General features: G+C 41.1%; 2 protein-coding genes across 8 annotated transcripts in view; both read right to left on the bottom strand.

Moving 5' to 3' along the window:
• TMOD1 (tropomodulin 1) overlaps nucleotides 1-7,450 on the bottom strand; it is a 138,522-nt gene extending 131,072 nt beyond the window's left edge. Inside the window, exon 1 of one of the 2 annotated variants that reach the window (XM_069095361.1) lies at nucleotides 7,118-7,450. The gene's annotated coding sequence lies outside the window, so the exon portion shown is untranslated. The remainder of the gene's footprint in view (nucleotides 1-7,117) is intronic. The other variant, XM_069095359.1, reaches the window with a different exon arrangement.
• Nucleotides 7,451-15,943: 8,493 nt separating this feature from the next.
• The window catches only part of TDRD7 (tudor domain containing 7), a 128,899-nt gene continuing 124,972 nt past the window's right edge, over nucleotides 15,944-19,870 (bottom strand). For all 6 annotated transcript variants that reach the window (XM_069095348.1, XM_069095347.1, XM_069095349.1 and 3 more), the window contains one exon: nucleotides 15,944-19,360. In XM_069095348.1, the coding sequence (XP_068951449.1) occupies nucleotides 19,140-19,360 (221 nt within the window). In that variant the 3' untranslated portion in view covers nucleotides 15,944-19,139. The remainder of the gene's footprint in view (nucleotides 19,361-19,870) is intronic.

Raw genomic sequence — 19,870 nt, 5'->3', positions numbered from 1 at the left:
ATTAGGCTCCAAAGACACATGGTTCCCTCTTGGCTCCATTTATACCACTCTGACTACTCAGCTTCTTTTAATGGCATCCTCCCCTCATCCCTCCCACTGTCACTGGCCACCTGTCCTAGCTCTTCTCCTTCCACATTCTGCCTGAGAAATCACATTCATTTTAATCAGTAAAATATGTAGGCTATTCTCTAGGAAGCTAGGACACTTGCTCCTGGTTTTACATCAATTTGTGTATTAGCTTACATGTATTTACTTTTAGCAGTAAATATCCTTAAATGCCAAATCCATAAAATGTTTTAGTGTTAGGGTAGCCTACAGAAAATATTTTCAAATCCAATAATCAGGGCCACTGGAATAGATGAATACAAATTCCCCAAACTGTTTCCCCAAACCAAGGTCAGTCCTAGAGAATACATGGGGTGAAAGAGGAACCAAAAGAAAAAAGTGTCTCTGGAAAAACCTGTTAGCCTAACCACAATTTTGAATACCATTTGCTTGGGATAATTCCCAAATCCACCTTTCTGTCATACAGATTCTTCCTTTAGCCTGGTTCTTCCGTGACCTCAAACCGAACATAGAAATTATAGAATTCTTCCAATCTTGATTCATTTAATAAATTTTTATCCAATGTTCACAATTAATTTATTCACATGTATATGTGTACCTATGTATATATATGTATCTACATATCTATGCATGTGTATGGATATGTGTATATAGACATCAAATAGTTAACTGTTTACTATGAGTAAGGTCTTCTGTAAGAAACTGTGGGGGACTCTGTCCCTGCCTTCAAGAAATTTATAATATAGTTGAAAATACTCAGGTTTCATTGAATATTCTCTTCACTAGGATACCTCTCAAACTTTGGGTGTGGATTCTTGCCTTGCTGAGTCAATTTCACCTTCCTCCATATCATCTTCCTCCCTTTCCAGCTATGATCCTATGTAATCATCTTCACAGCCCTCAAAAAATTCAAGATTACATAATATGTGCAAATGTAGGAACTGGTTTAATAACTGGGCATGTAAGCTGAACAGAGTAGGTTAAAGGCTGGAGGGAGAATGAACATTCTCACTGTTGTGAAGTAGCGAATAGTTTACCTCGAACCCCTCCCCTTCTAGGTCCCTAGAGTGATTCCAACCCTTATTTTGTAGATTCCCCCAGGGCATTTTCAAGGGGTGTCACAAAAGTCTTCCTAAAAAGTGAATACAGATTCATTTGTTTTACTTGGAAAAAGAAAGTGCCATAGAACATACCCCATTCAGGTAGGGTAAGAAAGAGATGCCAGTGATTGCAGGATGACAGGGCTTGCATCTGAAGGAGCCCACTTAAGCTGACCACCTCGTTTTCTAGTTTGTCTTCTTTGAAAGATCTATGATTTAATTGGTGTGGGTGTTTCCTCTACTGCTCCAATCACAACCCATCTATGAAGCTTTTAGTTGCTGTTGCTAAAATAATTGACTGGCCTTATGGCCAGTCCTCTCAGGATGAACCCATAGGCTTTATTTATGGGTGGTATATTTTTATCTCCCCAAAGGTGGAGAATCACGGACCTATGACCCAAAGAAATGATATAATTGATGCAGAAACAGAAACTACAATAATGATTAGTTATGATACGACAGAATGAACTCAGGGGGAAAACTGGAGCAGTGATATGGTCAATATAAAATAGGGATGGTATGAAAAAATGGGATCAAGGAGACATTTGGAGAATGTCTTTTTACTTTTACTCTTGATTGTTTCATATTCTCTTCCTTACCTAGATCTCTAAGCCCCTTGGTGAGGCAGCTTGGTATCATGGAAAAAGCTTGGGGCCTAGTGCAGAGAAAGGAAGGAAAGAATCAAGCATTTCTTAAGTGCATACTATGTGCCAGGCTTTGTGCTAAGTGTTTTACAAATATTACCTAACTTGATCTACCTAACTTCACAAAAACTCTGGAAAGTAGGAGCTATTATGATCTTCATTTTACAGTTAAGGAAACTGAGGCAGACAGAGGTTAAGTGACTAGCCAAGCGTCACATAGCTAGGAAGTATTTGAGTGTGTATTTGAACTCAGGTCTTCCTGATTCCAGGCCCAATATTCTATCCACCATGCTATATAGCTACCTCTAGTACTAGAATTTGGATCCTGGCTCTGAACAAGTCATTTTACTTCTCTGAGGCTCAACTTCCTTATCTACAAGAGAAGGGGGTTGGATTAGATGATATTTTTAAAGTTCTTTCTGATGGAGGCCAGATCTGAACCCAGGTCTTCCTGACTTCAAGTCCAACACTCTAGCCATGGTGGCTACCTAGCTGCCTCAAGAGATGCCATCTTGAGTTAGCCCAAGGGAAACCGTGAGCATAACCATGGTCAGATGCACTCTAGGAGAATACTTCTAAGTCTTGGAGTTCCTAAGTAGAGTTAAAACATGCTGGGAAGTGATAGGGAGAGGGCTTTCCACCAGCCTACTTCTACTACAGCTATACCAGGTAGCCTACACATTCTAACCCCCCCCCCCCCACCTGTTTTTGCACCATTATGTCTCCATTCTTTTTTATCTCTAAAGATATATTTTCAAGTTCTTGTTTTAAAACCATAGGAAGGGTTATGTTTTAAACCTTATCATATAACACATAAAACATAATTAGAGGTATACATACACACATATATGTATATATGGACATATATAGATGTATACATAACCTATGTGTGTATATTATACCATATATATATGCCATAGGTTGTCAGCCCCTGGGCTAGACTCTATAGTCTAGACAGTAAGTTCTCTTGAGACTATAATCCTTTTTTTTCTGATGCCTTTCCTCTCCAAGTAGTCTCTAGAAACAATTTGTTTCCAGATGACGAGGAGACCATTAAAATATTGATCCAATTACAAATCAACACTACAAATCGTCTTCCTATGGGAGAAGTCCTATTCAACCACAGAAGGATTAGCATACAGTCAGATAAGGGTCTCCTCTATGTGTCAATAAATTGGTATCTAGTTTACTGTTAAGTCTCCGGTGCATTTGAAAGACACAAATATGGGGGCGGCTAGGTAGTACAGTGAATAGAACACCGGCCCTGGAGTCAGGAGGACTTGTGGAGTTCTGGCCTCAGACATTTCACACAAAAAACTAGCCATGTGACCCTGGTTGCCCTACCTTCCCCCCTCAAAAAAAAAAAGACACAAATATGTTTTACTTTTCTGTCCCCACAAACTCAAGTTCCAGAGCAGATGTTTGAGCAGAAAGAAGTCCTTTACAGCAACACACACACACACACACTCATACTCATCCCCAGTACATATATAAATATATATATGTATGTGTGTATATATATGTATGTATATATATACACATATATATTATATATGAACTTACACTGGGTGGGGACCATTTCAGTACCTTCATTCTAGGCCATTCATCTACATCTACATAAGATCCAGCAGGAATCAGTAAAGAGTAATTGGGCTAAGGATGATAAATAACTATGGTCCCTCATGAAGGAACAATCTCTTTGAACCAGGAAGGCGTGTCAAATAGGAGAGGCTAGACCTCTTCTCCTTAGACCTTTGTCTCCAGGGAGAGAGCTGGGGCTCTGAGGGATCCTATCTTTACTTATTATGCTTAGCCTAGTCAATCTGAAATGCCTTTCCCCAGATAAACTTCAAGAAGACTTTGCAGAGCAAGAATAGATATCAAGATTGTATAGTTCTGGAGTTGTGAGCTGCCTTGAATGACTCGATTATATATGAACTTACACTGGGTGGGGAGCTCTGTCTTGTTCCCTTCATTTGTGCCTCATTACTGCTGTACTTTGAGTCTATACCCACTTCTCTGCTCCTCTTCCTCCCTCCCCCCACCAGACTCTGTATATTTGTGAATGAGTATTACTGCAGATTTGAGGGGAAATACTTTGTGACTATCTTTCTCACTATACCACTGGAATGAATTCCTTCACTAAAAACTCACTAAATCTATTGATTGATTGTGAGGGTAAAGCACTCAGGTAGGAGCTCCTGAGCTGTAGCATGAACAGGACAGGTATCCCTAGGCTTACCCTTAGAACCTTGGGAGCAATAGCAGCAGCAGCTTTGGGGACCTAGTGGGCCAGTGCCAGAGCAGGTTGGAGACATGAGCCCATATGATGCTTAGCCCAGTTCTTCCCAGACTCCTGCTGGATCTTACGCAGATGAATGGTGTAGTGTAAGTTATAAATAATTCAACAAACATTTATTAAGTGACTATTATTTGCAAATAAATACTATAATCTTGAAGAAGCAAGAGAAATTAGATAACTTGCCATGCAAGATATAAAAGGTAGACAACAAAGATGGGAGAAATGGGTTTGAAAAGGGGATAAAATGATTTTGTATCCTGCATCAACACAGCAAACAGGTCCTATTGGATGCCACTGGAGCACACACAGGATTAGTTCTGAGGCTCTTCCTGTTGCCAGTGTTATTGACAATTATTTAACTAAAATATTCAAACAAGAAAAACAGTATATAAAGAAAGTAAAATTAATTAGACGTAGGAGTTTAATGAGGCCACAGCCGTCCCAAAAAACCTAACAATGGGATTGTGAATTTAGTTCCCTGCCCTCCCTTCTGTCTACACTCTCTCCCTCAAAGACCTCATTCACTCTCATGGCTTCAACTATCACCTCTCTGCAGATGACTCCCTAATCTACATCTCTGGCCAGCCCTCTCTCTCCCCAGCTCCAGTCTCATATTTCCAACTGCCTGGTGGACATTTCCACTAATATGAACTATCACCTCAAACCCAAATTATTTAAAAACCAAACTCACCATCTTCTCTGCTGCCTTCATCCCCAGTCTTCTTCCCACCCCTGACTTTCCTATTTGCCTTTGTTATTACCACAGATTGCCTGACTTTAAACTATAGGGTGTTTTTGTGAGAGGGCACAGTTGCCTTTCATGACATCAACCTTGAAAAATTAGAGTTGCAAATCCTAAAATTGTACATCTCCATTCACCAAGTTATCATTGATCTCTCATCCATGCATAATATGCCCACTCTATGTTACCATAATGCTTCTTTAAATTTGTCCTAAACTTACTTCTATCAAATGGCCCCTCCTCTTTGTAGTATTCCTGCATTTGTTGAACAATTCACATTCACCCTTATAATCTTGGATTGTATTCAATCATCAACCTTCATCTCCCCAGAATTTTAATCTGGTATTTCAGGGAAGTTTTGGGTGCTACAAAGCAGCTTCCCTAGTTAGAAATATGTACTTTGGGTTTTACACTATAGTAAACAAATACTAACTTGGTCCAAAGTGCAAATGTCTACATTGAAACTGACACTGTTTGTAATAGAGGTTCTGACAGAAACATAAAAATATGACGTTTTTCAAATCATGTCAATCCAATAATAATTCTTTTCCATTAACCTAATCAATCATCCATATTTCTCTTAGAATAAACAAAAACCAAGACCCTGCTCCTCATGGTCAGAATTTTTACCCCCAAAGAGTTATGGAATATAGTAATTCAATATTATTAACATAAATATATCCCAAATACTCTGCTTGTTAATTTTTAAGTTCACCTTCCATCAAGGAAATGTTCTTTCCACTAGTAACGTCTGCCACCAGATCGTCCATAATCTTTTTCTGCACAAATCAAATACTGAGGTCTAAAAAAGATCCCTTCCTATTAACTGAGTGACCTTGGACAGCTCACTTAATCTCCCTGGGCCTCAGTTTCCTCCCTACTAAAAGGAGTTTGGACTCGGTGGCCTCAGATATCACTTCCAGTTCCAGGATATATGATCCTATGAACTTGATTAAATAGCACAGTATTAAAAGAAAAATAACGGAAAGCTCAAGGCTTGCTAAGCAGAGAGATGGGGCGTGGGATGGGATCTATGAAGACAATAGGCAGGTGCAAATTATTATTCACCCCCATCCAGCTGACTCATTAAGCAGTTGTCACTGGTGCTTCCAAGGGAAGAGAGGCAGGCAGGGGGCCCCTCTTAGATTCTTTGGGAAAGAAGCGAAGGGGATGAGTGGCAGGAGGCTTGGGGAAGACAAAAGACAGGGGACCTCAGGAGCTACTCCCATATGGGTTTAGCCGCTTAATTTCTTTAACAAACTGTTAGCAGATTCCCCGATTCATTCTCCTTCTGCGCCTTATACCTCTCCCTTTGTCCTTCTATTTTGGAAACTTTCTCAGGAGTTGATGATACATCTGATCCATACTGAGATGACTCTGGGTCCTCGGTCTCCACCCCTCCCCTTACCCCGCCTTGCTCAGGCCCTTATTACCTCGTGAAACGCACTTATAGACTCCCTTTGAATTAGGCGTTTACCCAGTTTCCCTCCTCAACTACCTCCTTCCCACCTCGAGAATAGGGCTACAGCGGATCACGAGACAAGATGGACTACTGTAGGAAAGAGGTCCAGGCACCCAAAGCTGGTACCGCGACACCTGTTCAGGCGCCAGACCCCATGCGGAGTTTCCCGGAGTTCGTAGACTTCGGAAGTGGGGTGCTAGGGATGCGGGGGAGGGGCGGGAAGAGGAAGGCTACGTGAGGAAGCTAGAGGAGAAAGTCCGTAGATTTCAGGGAACAGGGTACCGTGGGGGGAGTCTAAGAGGGAAACTGGAGGAAGGAGTCCGTGAACTTGGGAAGAAGGATGCTGTGCAGAGAAGGGGAACTGAGTGGGAAGCGAGAGTCCATGGACTTCAGGAGAGGGGTGCTAGGGCGGGGGCAAGGCTACAGGAGGAAGCTACAGGCTGCACTGGGTGAAGTTCAGGAGGGCTGCTGGAAAGCTCGCGCGCACCGCCCTCGAGGCGTAGGCATAGTAGACGGCTGCCTCTGTCTGTGGTCGCCACCCAGCCCGGCTCCCCCAGCCTCCGGCTCCTTTCTCCTCTCAGCCCCGGGCGGCAGGAGCTGGAGGAGGAGGCACGGTCGGCTATTTATAGAGAGGAGCAGCTCAGTCCCAGTTGGTGACAGCTGAATATTTTGACCAGATATGGCCGGGGCTCCCGCGCTGCAACAGTGAACCATGGCACCCCCAGTGTCCCAGGAGCGGTAGGGGGAACCCCAGGGCGGGAGGGGGGCTGCAGAGAAGGGGAGTTAGGGGAGGCTTCTTACCCGTGGAGCAGGCGGACAAGCTGGGTGACTCACTGCTGGCCGGGGACCGCTTTCCCAGGCTACTGAGACGCGGCAGAGAGTGAGCGTGTGCGGGAGAGGCTTTTAGGGAGCTGCGGCTGCTGCTGCCGGCGCCGCCGCCGTCGGGTCCTAAAGAGCCCCTTAGCTGGCCCGGGGGACCTCCTGCTGTTCTGCTCGGGGTAGGAGAAAAGGAAAGGAGAGGAACTGGAGTGAGGGCGTGGGGAGAGGTGGTCTGCAGATTTCTGCTGCAAAGCCACTGCACCCCGGCCAGTGGGGCTGCTACTACCACTCAAATGGTTGTCCCGCCCTCTATAGCGAGTGGCCACCCCCTCCACTCCCCACCCCCCACCCGGAGCCTGCCTCCGAGAGGAGGGAGGATGAGGGTGGTGGAGGGAAGCTCACTCCTGGGAAATGTATTTGTCTGTGTAGTGCATTACCCCCTCCCCCTTCTACCGTGTGTGTGTGTGTGTGTGTGTGTGTGTGTGTGTGTGTGTGTTATAAAACCGCAGATAAGACGTTTCTGAGCAGCCCGCCCTGGGGATGGATGGATACCCGAGCCGATGAATTTGGCACCAGAAATTGAAAGAGCTGCTAATCTGACTTGAAGGGCCAGAGAGGAGTGGCAGCAAGTGTTGGGAGGGAAAGGAGCCTGAGAACTTGGGAAAGTAACTAAATGTGGGGCCCTCGGGCAAGTCACTTTCTTAATAATGACTAATAACAGCTAACATTTATATATCGTTTTGCTAGGGTTATCTCATTTAAAGCGTCTGAAACCTGACATGAACTTGGGTCATCTTGACTCCAGGTCCAGTATTTTCTTTGCTGTGCCACCAAATACAGCAAAGGGACTAGAATGTTAGATGATTTCTAAATTGTGAGACTCCAGCATTTCTTCACTTAAGTTATTTTCCAGACCATTTCTACATCCTATCTTCTACATTTGGGGCATCTTCCTCAAGTCCCTCCCACCATAGGCATTAACCTTATCTTGACCTAAATAGGCCTCCAATACTTGTCAGTCATTTCCAAACCATGGCACCCCAGAACTCCCCACTCTCCCCCCACCAGCTTCCCTTTGTGTTGTCTTCTCCCATCTGAATTAAGTTCCTGTCTGTCTTGCTTGTAATTTGTATCACAGAGATTTGTACATAGTAAGCCCTTAAATGCTTTTTCTTTCATGTGTCATATTCTTTCCCCATTTTTCTCTTTTGATATTCTGAGTATTCAACCATGTAGTTTATAAATAATGACTGGGTGCATTAAAAATTCAAATTATACTTCAAATGAGATATTACTACAGCAAGACACTCCTTTAATTCCTCCTAAATTGATACCTTTTATCACTTCCCATGGGAGCTTTTCCAAACTTTTTCCTTTCCTCCTACACTTCTCCCCATTCTCTCTTAGCTGAGGGCCTCTTACTTGACTGAGAAAATTGAGGCCTTTAGCCAAGAGCTCCCTTTTCCCTACTTCTCTTAATATGAACTTTCTCCTCTTTTTCTTTTCTCCAGTCTCTGAGAATGAGGTAGCCCTTCTTTTTGCCAAGGGCAGGCCCTCAACATTTACCCTTGGTCCTATCACGTCTTCATGGGGGACAGCCCATATAAAGGCACAGAGATGGGAGATGGAAACATCATATTTTAGGAACTGCATACACTACATAGAGTATATGGAGGGGAGTAAAGTATAAGAAGCCTGGAACCATAGTTATGAAGAGTTTTAAATGTCAAATTGGGGGTTGATATATATTTAATTCTGGAGATATAGATAGCTACTTGAACTCATTGATGAGTGGCATGACATGGTCAGACCCATGCTGGGGCAGCTAGGTGGCACAGTGAATAGAGTACCAGCCCTGGAGTCAGGAGGACCTGAGTTCAAATCCGGACTCAGACACTTAACACTTACTAGCCATGTGACCTTAGGCAAGTCACTTAATGCCAATTACTTTGCCTTCCCCCCTCCAAAAAAAAAAGGCAAAAAAAAAATCACCTTGGAAGCTAAGTGGAGGATGGATTGGAGCGGGAAGAGATTTGAGGCAGGGATACCAACTAGCAGATTCTTGCAATAGTCCAGGAGAGAAGTGCTGAGGGCCTAGACTAGATTGGTAGCTATATGCATGGAGAGAAGGGGCCATATTTAAGAGATTTTGTGAAAGCAAATGAGAAGATTTGGCAATGGATTGAATGTATGCAGTTGAGTGAGAAGTTGAGTATAACACCAGTGTTGTAAGACGGGGTAACTAGAAGGATGGTGGTGCCCTAGACAATAACAGGGAATTTTGGAAGGGAGGGGAGCAAAAAGCAGTTAGTGGTCAAAACACTGGAGACACAAACAGACAAGCAAGATGGTTTCTGCTCATTTTCTTGGGAAAGGAATCTGCCTACTATGTGGGTGTCTTTAGGAAATTTCGGATGGGATGACTTCTAAAGGAATCTACTAACACCAAAGAGTACTTTTTGTCTGCCTCAGTAGACGTGTGCACACATTTATTACATAAATTCCTGGTTGATAAGACAAAAACATATTAGGTAAGGTGATTTAATACATTTTAAGTATTCCCCCCCAAAAAATTATCACCATTTATAAACATTATACATGTTAGCAGTAGAAATGTTTACTGATTTTCATATCTGTTTCCTTGAGTGATCACTTGACCTCAGTCAACATATCAAGCTGAGATTTTTCTTGATCTGTTTTTCATCATTTGGTGTGCTTGGAGCATTCTCTATCCAGTTTTATAGTTAAAAATCATCATCCAGGGCTTCATTACCTAAAGGAAATAAGAATAAAACTGCAACAACAACAACAAAAAGATCCTGCTCTTAAGGAGTTTGATTTCTAGCAGGGAGAGACAATACTCAGGGAAAGCTTCAGCTACAAGTCAAATGGAAAGATCCAGTAGTCCTTAGAGTACAGAAGCAAAGTAGATGGTAATGCCTTTTTTCCCTTACTATCAGTTCTACTGATAAAACTATGTATGTTTCTGATGTTGAACCATTATATAGTGACCAAGGAAAATAATGTCAATTTAGATATGAATTCAAGAATTAATGAGATCACATAATAAGAAAGGTGACGTCAAGGTGATTTGAATCTTTGATCTATGAAGGGGGTGAGGAAATAAAATTTATATATAACTTTCAGTGACATTTTGGAAGTTGCCTATTGATTATAATAGCCTCCTTCCCAAAACCACCAATTTGTGAGCTGAGACATTAAGATGGAACTGCCCTACAACTAATATAAATTTTGAATTAGATTGGTTGTAGCTTTCATCTTTTGCATATGTGACAGACCTCAAATTGACTTATAAAGATCCTTCCATTGAGTGTGGAGATTCCCTAGAAACTTCTGGCAACTCCAAAAATATGATGGCTCAGTGCTTGGGCCCCTTGCCAGTTTCAAACCTTTTGACTGCTTCTGGCTAAGTATTCTGCTTCATACCTGAAAGGTGGTGGTGCTTTGAGAAGATGAGGCAGTTCCCTCATTGGTCACTGAGTAGGGAGAGCCGATTCCCCTAGCGGCTTATTTAAAAGGGAATAACTCCTACCCCTTTCCACTGTTCTTGGGTTTGGGGTTGCCTCTTCTGTGTTTATTTCCTGATCTTAGGTGAACAAATATCAATTCCAAGATGGACGTGATCAAGGTTGGAGGCAGTCCTATGAGTTCTAGAGGTTCACTGACCCTGGATCCCTTGGGTCAGAGTGGACTGTAGGTGAGGGAAGAAGTCCCCAGCAACTGCTTCAGTCGAAGAGTGTTGTGACCACCAACAAGAGGATGGGTCCAAGCCTGCCTCATTTTTAGTGAGAACATGGACCTTGTGTTGTTTGGACAGTGAAGAACTGAAGTTAAATGTTAATCTGCATATTCAGCAGGGGCACCTAGATGCCAGGTCTGGAGTCAGGAAGACTCATCTTTCTGAGTTTAAATCCAGCCTCAGGTATTTACCAGCTGTGTGACCCTGGGCAAGTTACTTAACCCAGTTTGCCTCAGTTTCCTCATCTGTAAAATGAACTGAAAAATGAAATGGCAAACCACTCCAGTAGCTTTGCCAAGAAAACCTCAAATAGCATCATGGAGAGTTAGTTGGACATGTGACTGAAAAATAAAACAACAACATGCCTATTCAACAATACCCAAAACTGTTTTATGCTTTCATGAGGTTTAAGTATCAGCCTCCAGGGAAAATATAACTATTTTATTGAATCCCATTGGATCAATACATGCTGTGAGTTGTGTTTTATAGCAATTTTTTTTATGTCTAGGAAATAAATTCCTGTCCCATACCTGATTCATATTGTATTCTTGGAATCTTTCTCCTCCCTTTTTGGATAGACTAGTTACAATCCAAAACCTAAGCCTTGAGAGATTATTTTCCCAGGGTTGGGGAATTAAGTAGTCAGTGAGTGTGAGAAAAGGGAGCCTAGGTCATTTCACTAGAAGTCAGTCTCCTCTAAGACTCAACCCAGTCTAACCTTATGCATGCGTCCAGAGAAGAGGAACCCCTTAGGGAAAGGGAGAGAGCCCAGTGTCTCAACCCTTTGGTCCCGGAGGAGGTTTTTTGTTGTTAGATATTCATAAAAATAAACAAAACCACTTATACAAATATGGTGTGCCCCTACAGACTATACAAGAGCTTCAAAAAGGGAACTTTTTTTCTCTTCAGTTTTGCATGGTCTAGACACAGCTGTAGAATACAATTCATCACTTAGTTGTGACAATTATGGGTCATGCAAGTGAGGCCCACTGGTGTTGTGGAAGGAGCATTGGAGTTAGGTGAGCACTGGATTTGAATCTAGCCTCTCATTTATCAACTCTAGGCAAATCATTTAAACTCTATGAACTTATATTTCTCCCTTCCATGATTGTTATTAGGATGAAATGATGGATGCATGTATAAGCACTTTGCAAACTTAATGAACTATATAAATGTCAGCTATTAGGATGGGCAGTGGATAGAGTGCTGGGCCTGGAGTCGGGAAGACTCATCTTCCTAAGTTCAAAGGTACTAACCCTGTTTGCCTCAGTTTCCTTATCTGACAAATGAGCTGGAGAAGGAAATGGCAAATCACTCCAGTATCTTTGCCAAAAAGATCTCAAACAGGGTCACGAAGAGTCGGATACAACTGAAAATTAGGATAAAGCATTCCAGGCTTTATCACTTTCCTGAGCCAGAGTGTATATAGTAGCTGACTGATATTGTTATTTCTCTCTCTCCCTCTCCCTCTCTTCCTCCTTCCCCTTCTCTCGCTCTCCCTATCCCCCCCCCTTTTCTCTCCCCCACCCCGACCCTCTGTCTCTCTCTCCCCTCTTTCCCTCTTCTCCCTCTCCCTCCTCCCTTTTCATTCCCGAGGCACTTGTACTATGGGATTTCACAAAGTCAGTAAAAGCTTGCTTATTAATGCATCCTCTGACAATCCCTTCAGACCAACACCTGATCCTGTTTCTCCTCCTGCCTCTGAATAGATAGATCACAGTTAACTAGAAGGTGACAGCTCTAAATCTGTGAAAATTTCCAGTCACGGAGGACTTCCCAAGTGCGTTGTGTTTCCTTGCTGAGGATCCCTCCATTTCATTCTTTTGTTTGACTCCCCTCTTTCTTCACATCTCCTTCTTCCCCTCTGAAAATCTACCTTGAAAACACCTAACCGTTTCACCCCTCTGCCACTTAGACAGACCCTGGGCTCAGACTGGTGAATTTTTGTCTTTTGTGAATCACAGCTTTCCCCTAAATGAGTGGTCTATCCCCATTAGAATGCAAGTTCCTTAAGGGAGAGACAGTTTTTACATGTTTGTATTTATATAAACAACACAGCACAATGCCTGGCCCAAAGTAAGAATTAGATAAAGGCTTTATTGTTTATTCATCATTCTCTCCAGTATACTGATAAGGTTTAGCCCTGGATGGAGCTTGGACACTCACCAGTGGGGTTAGGCTTCCTTTTCTCACAACATTTGGTTACATTCCCATCCCAGAGTGTCCCCGAAAGGAAGAAGTAAAAGAGTACACAGCACACAGTACAAAATGCATCAAGTATGGGACAGATATTTATTTCTGATGTAAGAAAAGCTTAATCCAAAACACTCATAAGCACACACTGACATAAAAACAAAAGTGGCAGAACTATTATTATACTCTGCTGGAAGGTTGAGCCTTAAGCCTCATCAGAATAGGACGCATTCTGTGAAACTGCTGAGAAGGAATTTTACATGTCATCTCATTTTTATGCTATTCCTGTCACAGTAGATATTTTCTGGCAAGTTGGGCTATGACTTGGGCTCATCTTTTAATTGGTGGTCATGTGCTTCCTTGCTGATATTCAGGTCTAACCAATGGAATCAGGACCACTGAACCTAATGAACTTACAAGGTGGCCTCAGCTTAGATGGGCTCATCTCAAGATCAGTACTTTTTAAGATCAGAAAGGAACAAACAGAAGAGGAAGCCCCCCAAACCAGGGTCAAGTTCACCAAAGCAGTACATAGGCTTTAGCTGCCATGTGCTCATAGCCACATTGTAGTTAGGTTGGGGGATAGTTCTACTGCCCCTTCTCCCAACCCTCATGGGATGTGACTTGGACAGTCCCTATACGACTGCAGCTGGAAAGACAGGACAGTGGCAGAAGTGGGGTCACAGGTTTAAGATCTACTGAGTCATTGGCTCTTCTAGTTCAGCTGCTATTAAGAGATGGCTTTTCCCTTCACAAAGTACCAGGCCCACATCTATAGTGAGTCATGCCCAAGTGGCTAGAAGTAGCCGGGGATTTCTTCATCCCGGAAACAACCCAGGGCTTAGTCATATATAGCCAGAATCAGGAAGGGCAGTTCTGCATATGCCCTGTTCAGCTCCTGGTTATAACTTGTTTTACCATGGGGTCCTACCTTAAAATCCAGACTAATCTAATCTTGGGCCTATTGAAGAGTTTCTAGTAGACTTATATGTATGGGCACAAATTTCCTACCTGAATTCCTTAAGGTCAGGGACTAATTTACTACTAATTTAATTTATCCCCAAGTGAGCATAAGGTCTCCTGCAGAGCTGACTTAATGAGAACCTAGATCCTACCTGAAAGTAACTGGTCTGGGTAACCTTCTAAGAAAGGAAATGTGAAAAATGAACCAAGGGAAAACCAAATGAAAGGAATTAATCTCATACTGGGTAATGAAAAGAACAATGTCTAATGCCAGATCACTAGTAGTGATGGAAGACTGGAGCCCATGATCTACCCCCTCCTTTCTTCCCCGGATGTATTGCATGTTCTTTCCCGCTCACCTGTTTATCTTCATTAGTTGTCTTCTTGGTTAGTTTGGGGACCATGAACATACATATTTCAGATTTTCTTGGGGCAGACCCAATTTGAAATATACTATTCACAAATCAATGGTTAGTTAGAAGGAACAGTAGATAAAGTGCCAGGGCTGCAGTCAGACAGACTCATTCACCTTTGTGAGTTCAAATCTGGCCTCAATCACTTAATGTGTGATGTGACACTGAACAAGTCACTTAACCTTATTTGCCTCAGTTTCTCATCTGTAAAATGAGCTGAAGAAGGAAATGGTAAACCACGGCCAAGAAAACCCTAAATGGGGTCATGAAGAGTTGGATATGACAACAAGAAATTCACAAATCAGGGGAAAAAACCTTTTCTGATCATATGTGCTGGTTGTTGGTTCAGAAAATATAAAAAATCATACTTATGTACTCCCTTAGACTGGAATCTCAGAATAGGAAGGGACCGCAGACATTTAGTCCAATAAATACTTAGAACACAAATTTCCTTCCATATCTGTGGCAGCTGGTCATCCAGATTCCAGTGGAACACCTCCAGTGAAGGGGAACTTAATACCAATGCATTCCACTCCATTTTGGGGCAGCTGTATTACACGGTTTTTGTTTTTTGTTTCCATTCTATCAACTCAAAATCTCCCTTCAGTTTCCTTCTACTCATTACCTAGTTTTTACTTCTGGGACCAAATAAAACAAGTTAATGGGAGCTAGGTGGTACAGTAAATAGAGTGCAGGGCCTAGAGTCTGGAAGATCTGAGTTCAGATCTGACTTCAGAAACTTACTAGATGTGTGACCCTGGGCAAGTCACTTAACCCTGTTTGCCTCAACTTCCTCTTTTTTAAAACAAGCTGGAGAAAGAAATGGCAAACCACTCCAGTATCTTTGCCAAGAAAATCCTAAATGGGGTCACGAAGAGTTGGACATGACTGAAAAACTGAACAACAAAATGACATGACAGAGATTTTAGAACAGAAAACTTCAAGAAAGTATCAAGCCCTATGCTGCCTTTCCAAATTTTCTCTTCTCATCCTTAGTTCCTAACACCAATCTTCATGCAGCACAGCTTTAAATCCCCTCACCATCCTGGCTATTCTTTCCACTTTAACCTGTCTATGATCTGTCTGAAAGGAGTTGCCGCCCATAAATCTGGAGGGAGAGCCCTTACAAGCAAACTCTATTTTTAGATGCTGTCAGTCTCCTACGGTGGGCTCTAGATGAAACAAAATTATTGTCTCCTGCTTGATTCCATAGAATTAGAGAAAATGTCACATCTATCTGTGTATCTATCTTGCTTAAGAGAAAACCTGTCATAGAGAAGCATCATTTCCATTCAACTTAAAGGTGGGATATGGGGAAGGAGTCATTTGGGACCAGTAAGGGAGCAATTTTCAAAGAGGGAAATCAAGCCTCAAATCCTTATAACTTAACATATTTAAATTTAGAAGGATGGGCTATATATGTAAAGGCAAAATGTGTCTTGATAGTTATTCAGATTAACTTTGCAGCAACATTAGAAATACCAACAATGGTTTGTTTTTATTTACCAAAGCTGACAAATACATTTTAGAAGTTATTTTAGCAACGAGTCATCTCTTACTTTTTCAGATTATGGATTATAATAATGTAAGGTATTTTTGCCAAAGTTTGTTAGAATAACAACCACCCAAATCAGCAATTAAAGTGCTTTATTCAATTAAAACCATAATCAATAAATTCAGACTATTCTTCAGAAACACAATTTTAACCATAAACATATACATTTTAAAGTCTGTTATAAAATGTGAATTAAAAAAAACTAAATAGACTTTGTATTAGGTTAGCATAAGAAATTAGAAACCTTGGGTTAAGGAGTTAACAGTCTTCATTTCCCTATTTATTCCCAGATGGTCTCCCGAGAGTAGGGGCTTAACCTTTTTTGGTGTGTTATGGATCCCTTTCACAGAATAATGTTTTCAAATGAATAAAATGTACATGATTACAAAGAAAACAAAATATAAGGAAAAAAAGACGTAATTTTCCCCCTATCCAAGTCCCTTGAAACATATCTGTAAGCCCCTTAGGGGTGTGCAGACCTCAGGTTCAAACCCTTGCCCAAAGAAGTCGTTCTAAACTATCTGAAATTATAACAGCAACTAAAAATCTAATGGACTCCTTTATGTGCGTGAGGTACAGTGCCCTCACTTCCTCTTCATAAGACTCTAAACTCTCTTTTTTATCCTTTTTCTACTAAGATTATCTCATTACCTACTTCATCTTTGCTCCAATCAACCATTATCCTTCTGTTTAACTTCTCATCCTTTCTTTTAATCTCACTAAAATTGAGACCCTTTTTCTCCTCCCCAAAGCCAACCCTGAAACCTTCATGCCTTCTCTAGGATCTTGCTTTCTCAAATACCCATTCCTTCTTAGTAATTCAATCTCTGCCTCTTCATAATCTACTACCTATTTTTAAACATTAAGTCTCATTCACCCATCTTCCTAATGGAAACATGTTCCTCTTGACCTTGGTATTCCTCTTAGCTACAAGCCCAATTCTCTCCTCCCTTTCACTAACACCTAAAAATGCATGATCTACACTTACTCTTTCCCTTTCCAGGAGCAACCTGGACTCAGTCCTTCCTCTGACACTTTCTGTGTATTCCTAGGCAAATCTCATTACACTAGGTAACTCTCTAATTAGCTGAAGAATAGATGCCAAACCACATTAGTGGAGAGAGTTCCCCTATATCAAGAAAATCATACATAGGCTATAGTTTAAAAAAAAAAAAACTTTTACTCTTAATGTTGTGTTACTGAGAAATAATTGCCTACTTTTGGAAACTCTTTTCTCTAGGCTTTTTTCTCTTTTTTCTCCTGGGTTCTCTTGCAACCTGTGGGCCCCCTTGTCTTTCCTGGAATCCTAAATACTTCAGACTCTTTCCCCAACTATATCTCTCTTGAAGAATCACATCCACATCCATGGCTTCAACTGTGGCCTCTATTTGATGACTTCAAAATCTCTATCTTTAGCCTTGACCTCTTGCCTTCAATCCAAATTTCCAACTGTCTATATAACATCTCTCCTGGGATTTCTTGCTATTAGCTCAAATATAACACATTTAAAACAAAACTCACTCTATGTTCAAACCAACTAGTTTCCATTCTCTCTTGGCTATACTAGCCTACTTGTAGTTTCTAGAACAAGATACTCTTCCTGTCCCTCTGGTCTTTGTACTGGCTACACCCATTTCTGGAATGCTCAGCCTTCTCAACTCCACCTCAGTTTCCCTGGCTTACTTTAAGATTCAAAGCAAATTCCATCTTATGTACGAGGCCATTCCTGGTCCCTCCAGTGGCTAGTTAACAGAGTAACTTTGATTACTCTCCCCTGAACATGCCTATTTGTTTATGTTGTTTTCCCCACTGGAATGTAAGTTCCTTGAGGACAGGGACTTTTTTTGCCTATGTATCTCTAGCAGTGTCTGCCATCTATTAAGGGCTTAATAAATGCTGTTAACTAACTTCTCCCACTATATTCAAATTCCACCAAGTCCCACCAATCCTTTCACTAAGACATCTTTGATCTTTCTTCATACCAACCACTATTACTCTGATGCACATTCTCATCACATCATAACAGGATTAAGTAGGTGAACTGGTTTCCCCTGCCTCCATTCTCTTAACCCTGCAATCCTCCCTTGCATACCACTGCCAAATAAATCTTTTTCTTTTTAAAGGCTTTTATCATATAGTTTTCCTATTTAAGAATCACAGTGGCTTCTTGTCGTTAAACTCTTTTGCCTGATTTTCGAGGGCCTTTATGATTATGGCCCTTTACTAAGGATCCAACCTCATCTCTCACTACTTCCCAACATGATCTTTCTTTTCTCTCTAGTCAAGCTTTTATCACTTCCCTCCTCCCACCCTCCATGTAATATTCTTGACTCTCCATTTCTATATTTTACTTATCCTGCTATCTTACCTAGAATGAACTCTGGAGATGAAATATCCCAAGGTAAACTCCAAATACAAAGCTTTTCCAAACTAGATTTACACTAATTGCTATCACCCTGAACAGGAGGGACAAGATGTCCTACCTACTAAGAAATTTGAGGGTTTCTAGGCCTATCTGACCTATTTGATTGGTATGCAAATTCTTAAACTAAAATGACAAGCAGATAGGTACTTAATTTTGTTTACAGAAACACCGAAATCCATGCCACTGAGATTGGCTATAATTTTTAGAGATAATTCTACGGAAGAAAAAAAGGAGTGATATAATAAGATGAATAAGGCCCACGTAACTTAATACATACTTAGCATTGGCAGAAGGAACATTTGTACTGTGTGTACACCATAATAACATGGGATGGGACACGAAGATATTAGAGAAAGGGGAGGCAAATATTTTAAGATCATAAAACCTAAGAATAAACTCGAAGTAGTCAACTTTGATGTTGATAAACAACACTTTATTTTTCCATCCCAACACTCTAAAACTATAGTAATAAACAAAGTGCAAGTCCTTTGAAAAGTCAACTTGGTTAAACAAAACTTCTATTTAATATATTTCATAGACCATAAGCATCATATTTTCTCAATCCCTTGCAGATACTCAGAGCCATGCAGCATAGCTGGAATTTTGGTGTTTAAAGCCTGCTTCATGTTGTTTTATCATTGTTATTATTATTGCTAAAGAATATGAATTAGTTGTCAAGGTTTCAGCAACAGTGATTAATTAATTTTTGAAAGCTCCACAAGATATTCGGACATAAAGTCATGAATCCATATATCAGTATCTGATAGTGACGTGTCCACTAAATAGGCCACTATTTTTCGATCCCAAGGATTGGTACTTTCAACAACTGCCTGTACCAATGCTACCAAAGGTTTCTTCTCGACATGATTTCGAAACACTATTGAAGCTTCTTCTGACCACTGACTGCATCTCACTCCTAGTACAAAAGAACAAAGATATGCTGTGAGAATATACTTCTGCAATCCAACATTATTTTTATTTTATTCAAAGTAGTCTGAAGAATCCAAGTTAGAATTCCTGAAAGTAAAAAAAAAAGCAGCAGGAAAAAAAAATTTTTAAGTTCTTGTCAGCTTTCCCAATCTGGGTTGAGTCACTTTTATGATCCTACACTTCTGAGTGCACAGAAATTTAACTAATTCAATAACAATAATTACCTACTATGTACCAAGTACTAGAAATAGTTTACATTCTAGAAGATCCCTTGGTGTAAAGCTGTGAAACAAAATAAGGAACATATAACGACCATATCTCTTTGTTCAATATGATGATTTCAAAAGAGAAAGGATAGGTTCATTTACCTCATAAATAATTAAAATATAGTAGTCCTAGGAATGTTCCTAAGAAGAGTAAATGCGAGCGAGCGAGAGTGTGTGTGTGTGTGTGTGTGTGTGTGTGTGTGTGTGTGTGTGTGTGTGTGTGTGTGTGT

The sequence above is a fragment of the Petaurus breviceps genome, unplaced genomic scaffold (genome assembly GCF_028583685.1).
Source record: "Petaurus breviceps papuanus isolate PSGF00001 unplaced genomic scaffold, PetGlider_PUasm1.0 226, whole genome shotgun sequence".
NCBI classification, from domain to species: domain Eukaryota; kingdom Metazoa; phylum Chordata; class Mammalia; order Diprotodontia; family Petauridae; genus Petaurus; species Petaurus breviceps.
This window is presented reverse-complemented; position numbering and strand designations above follow the sequence as displayed.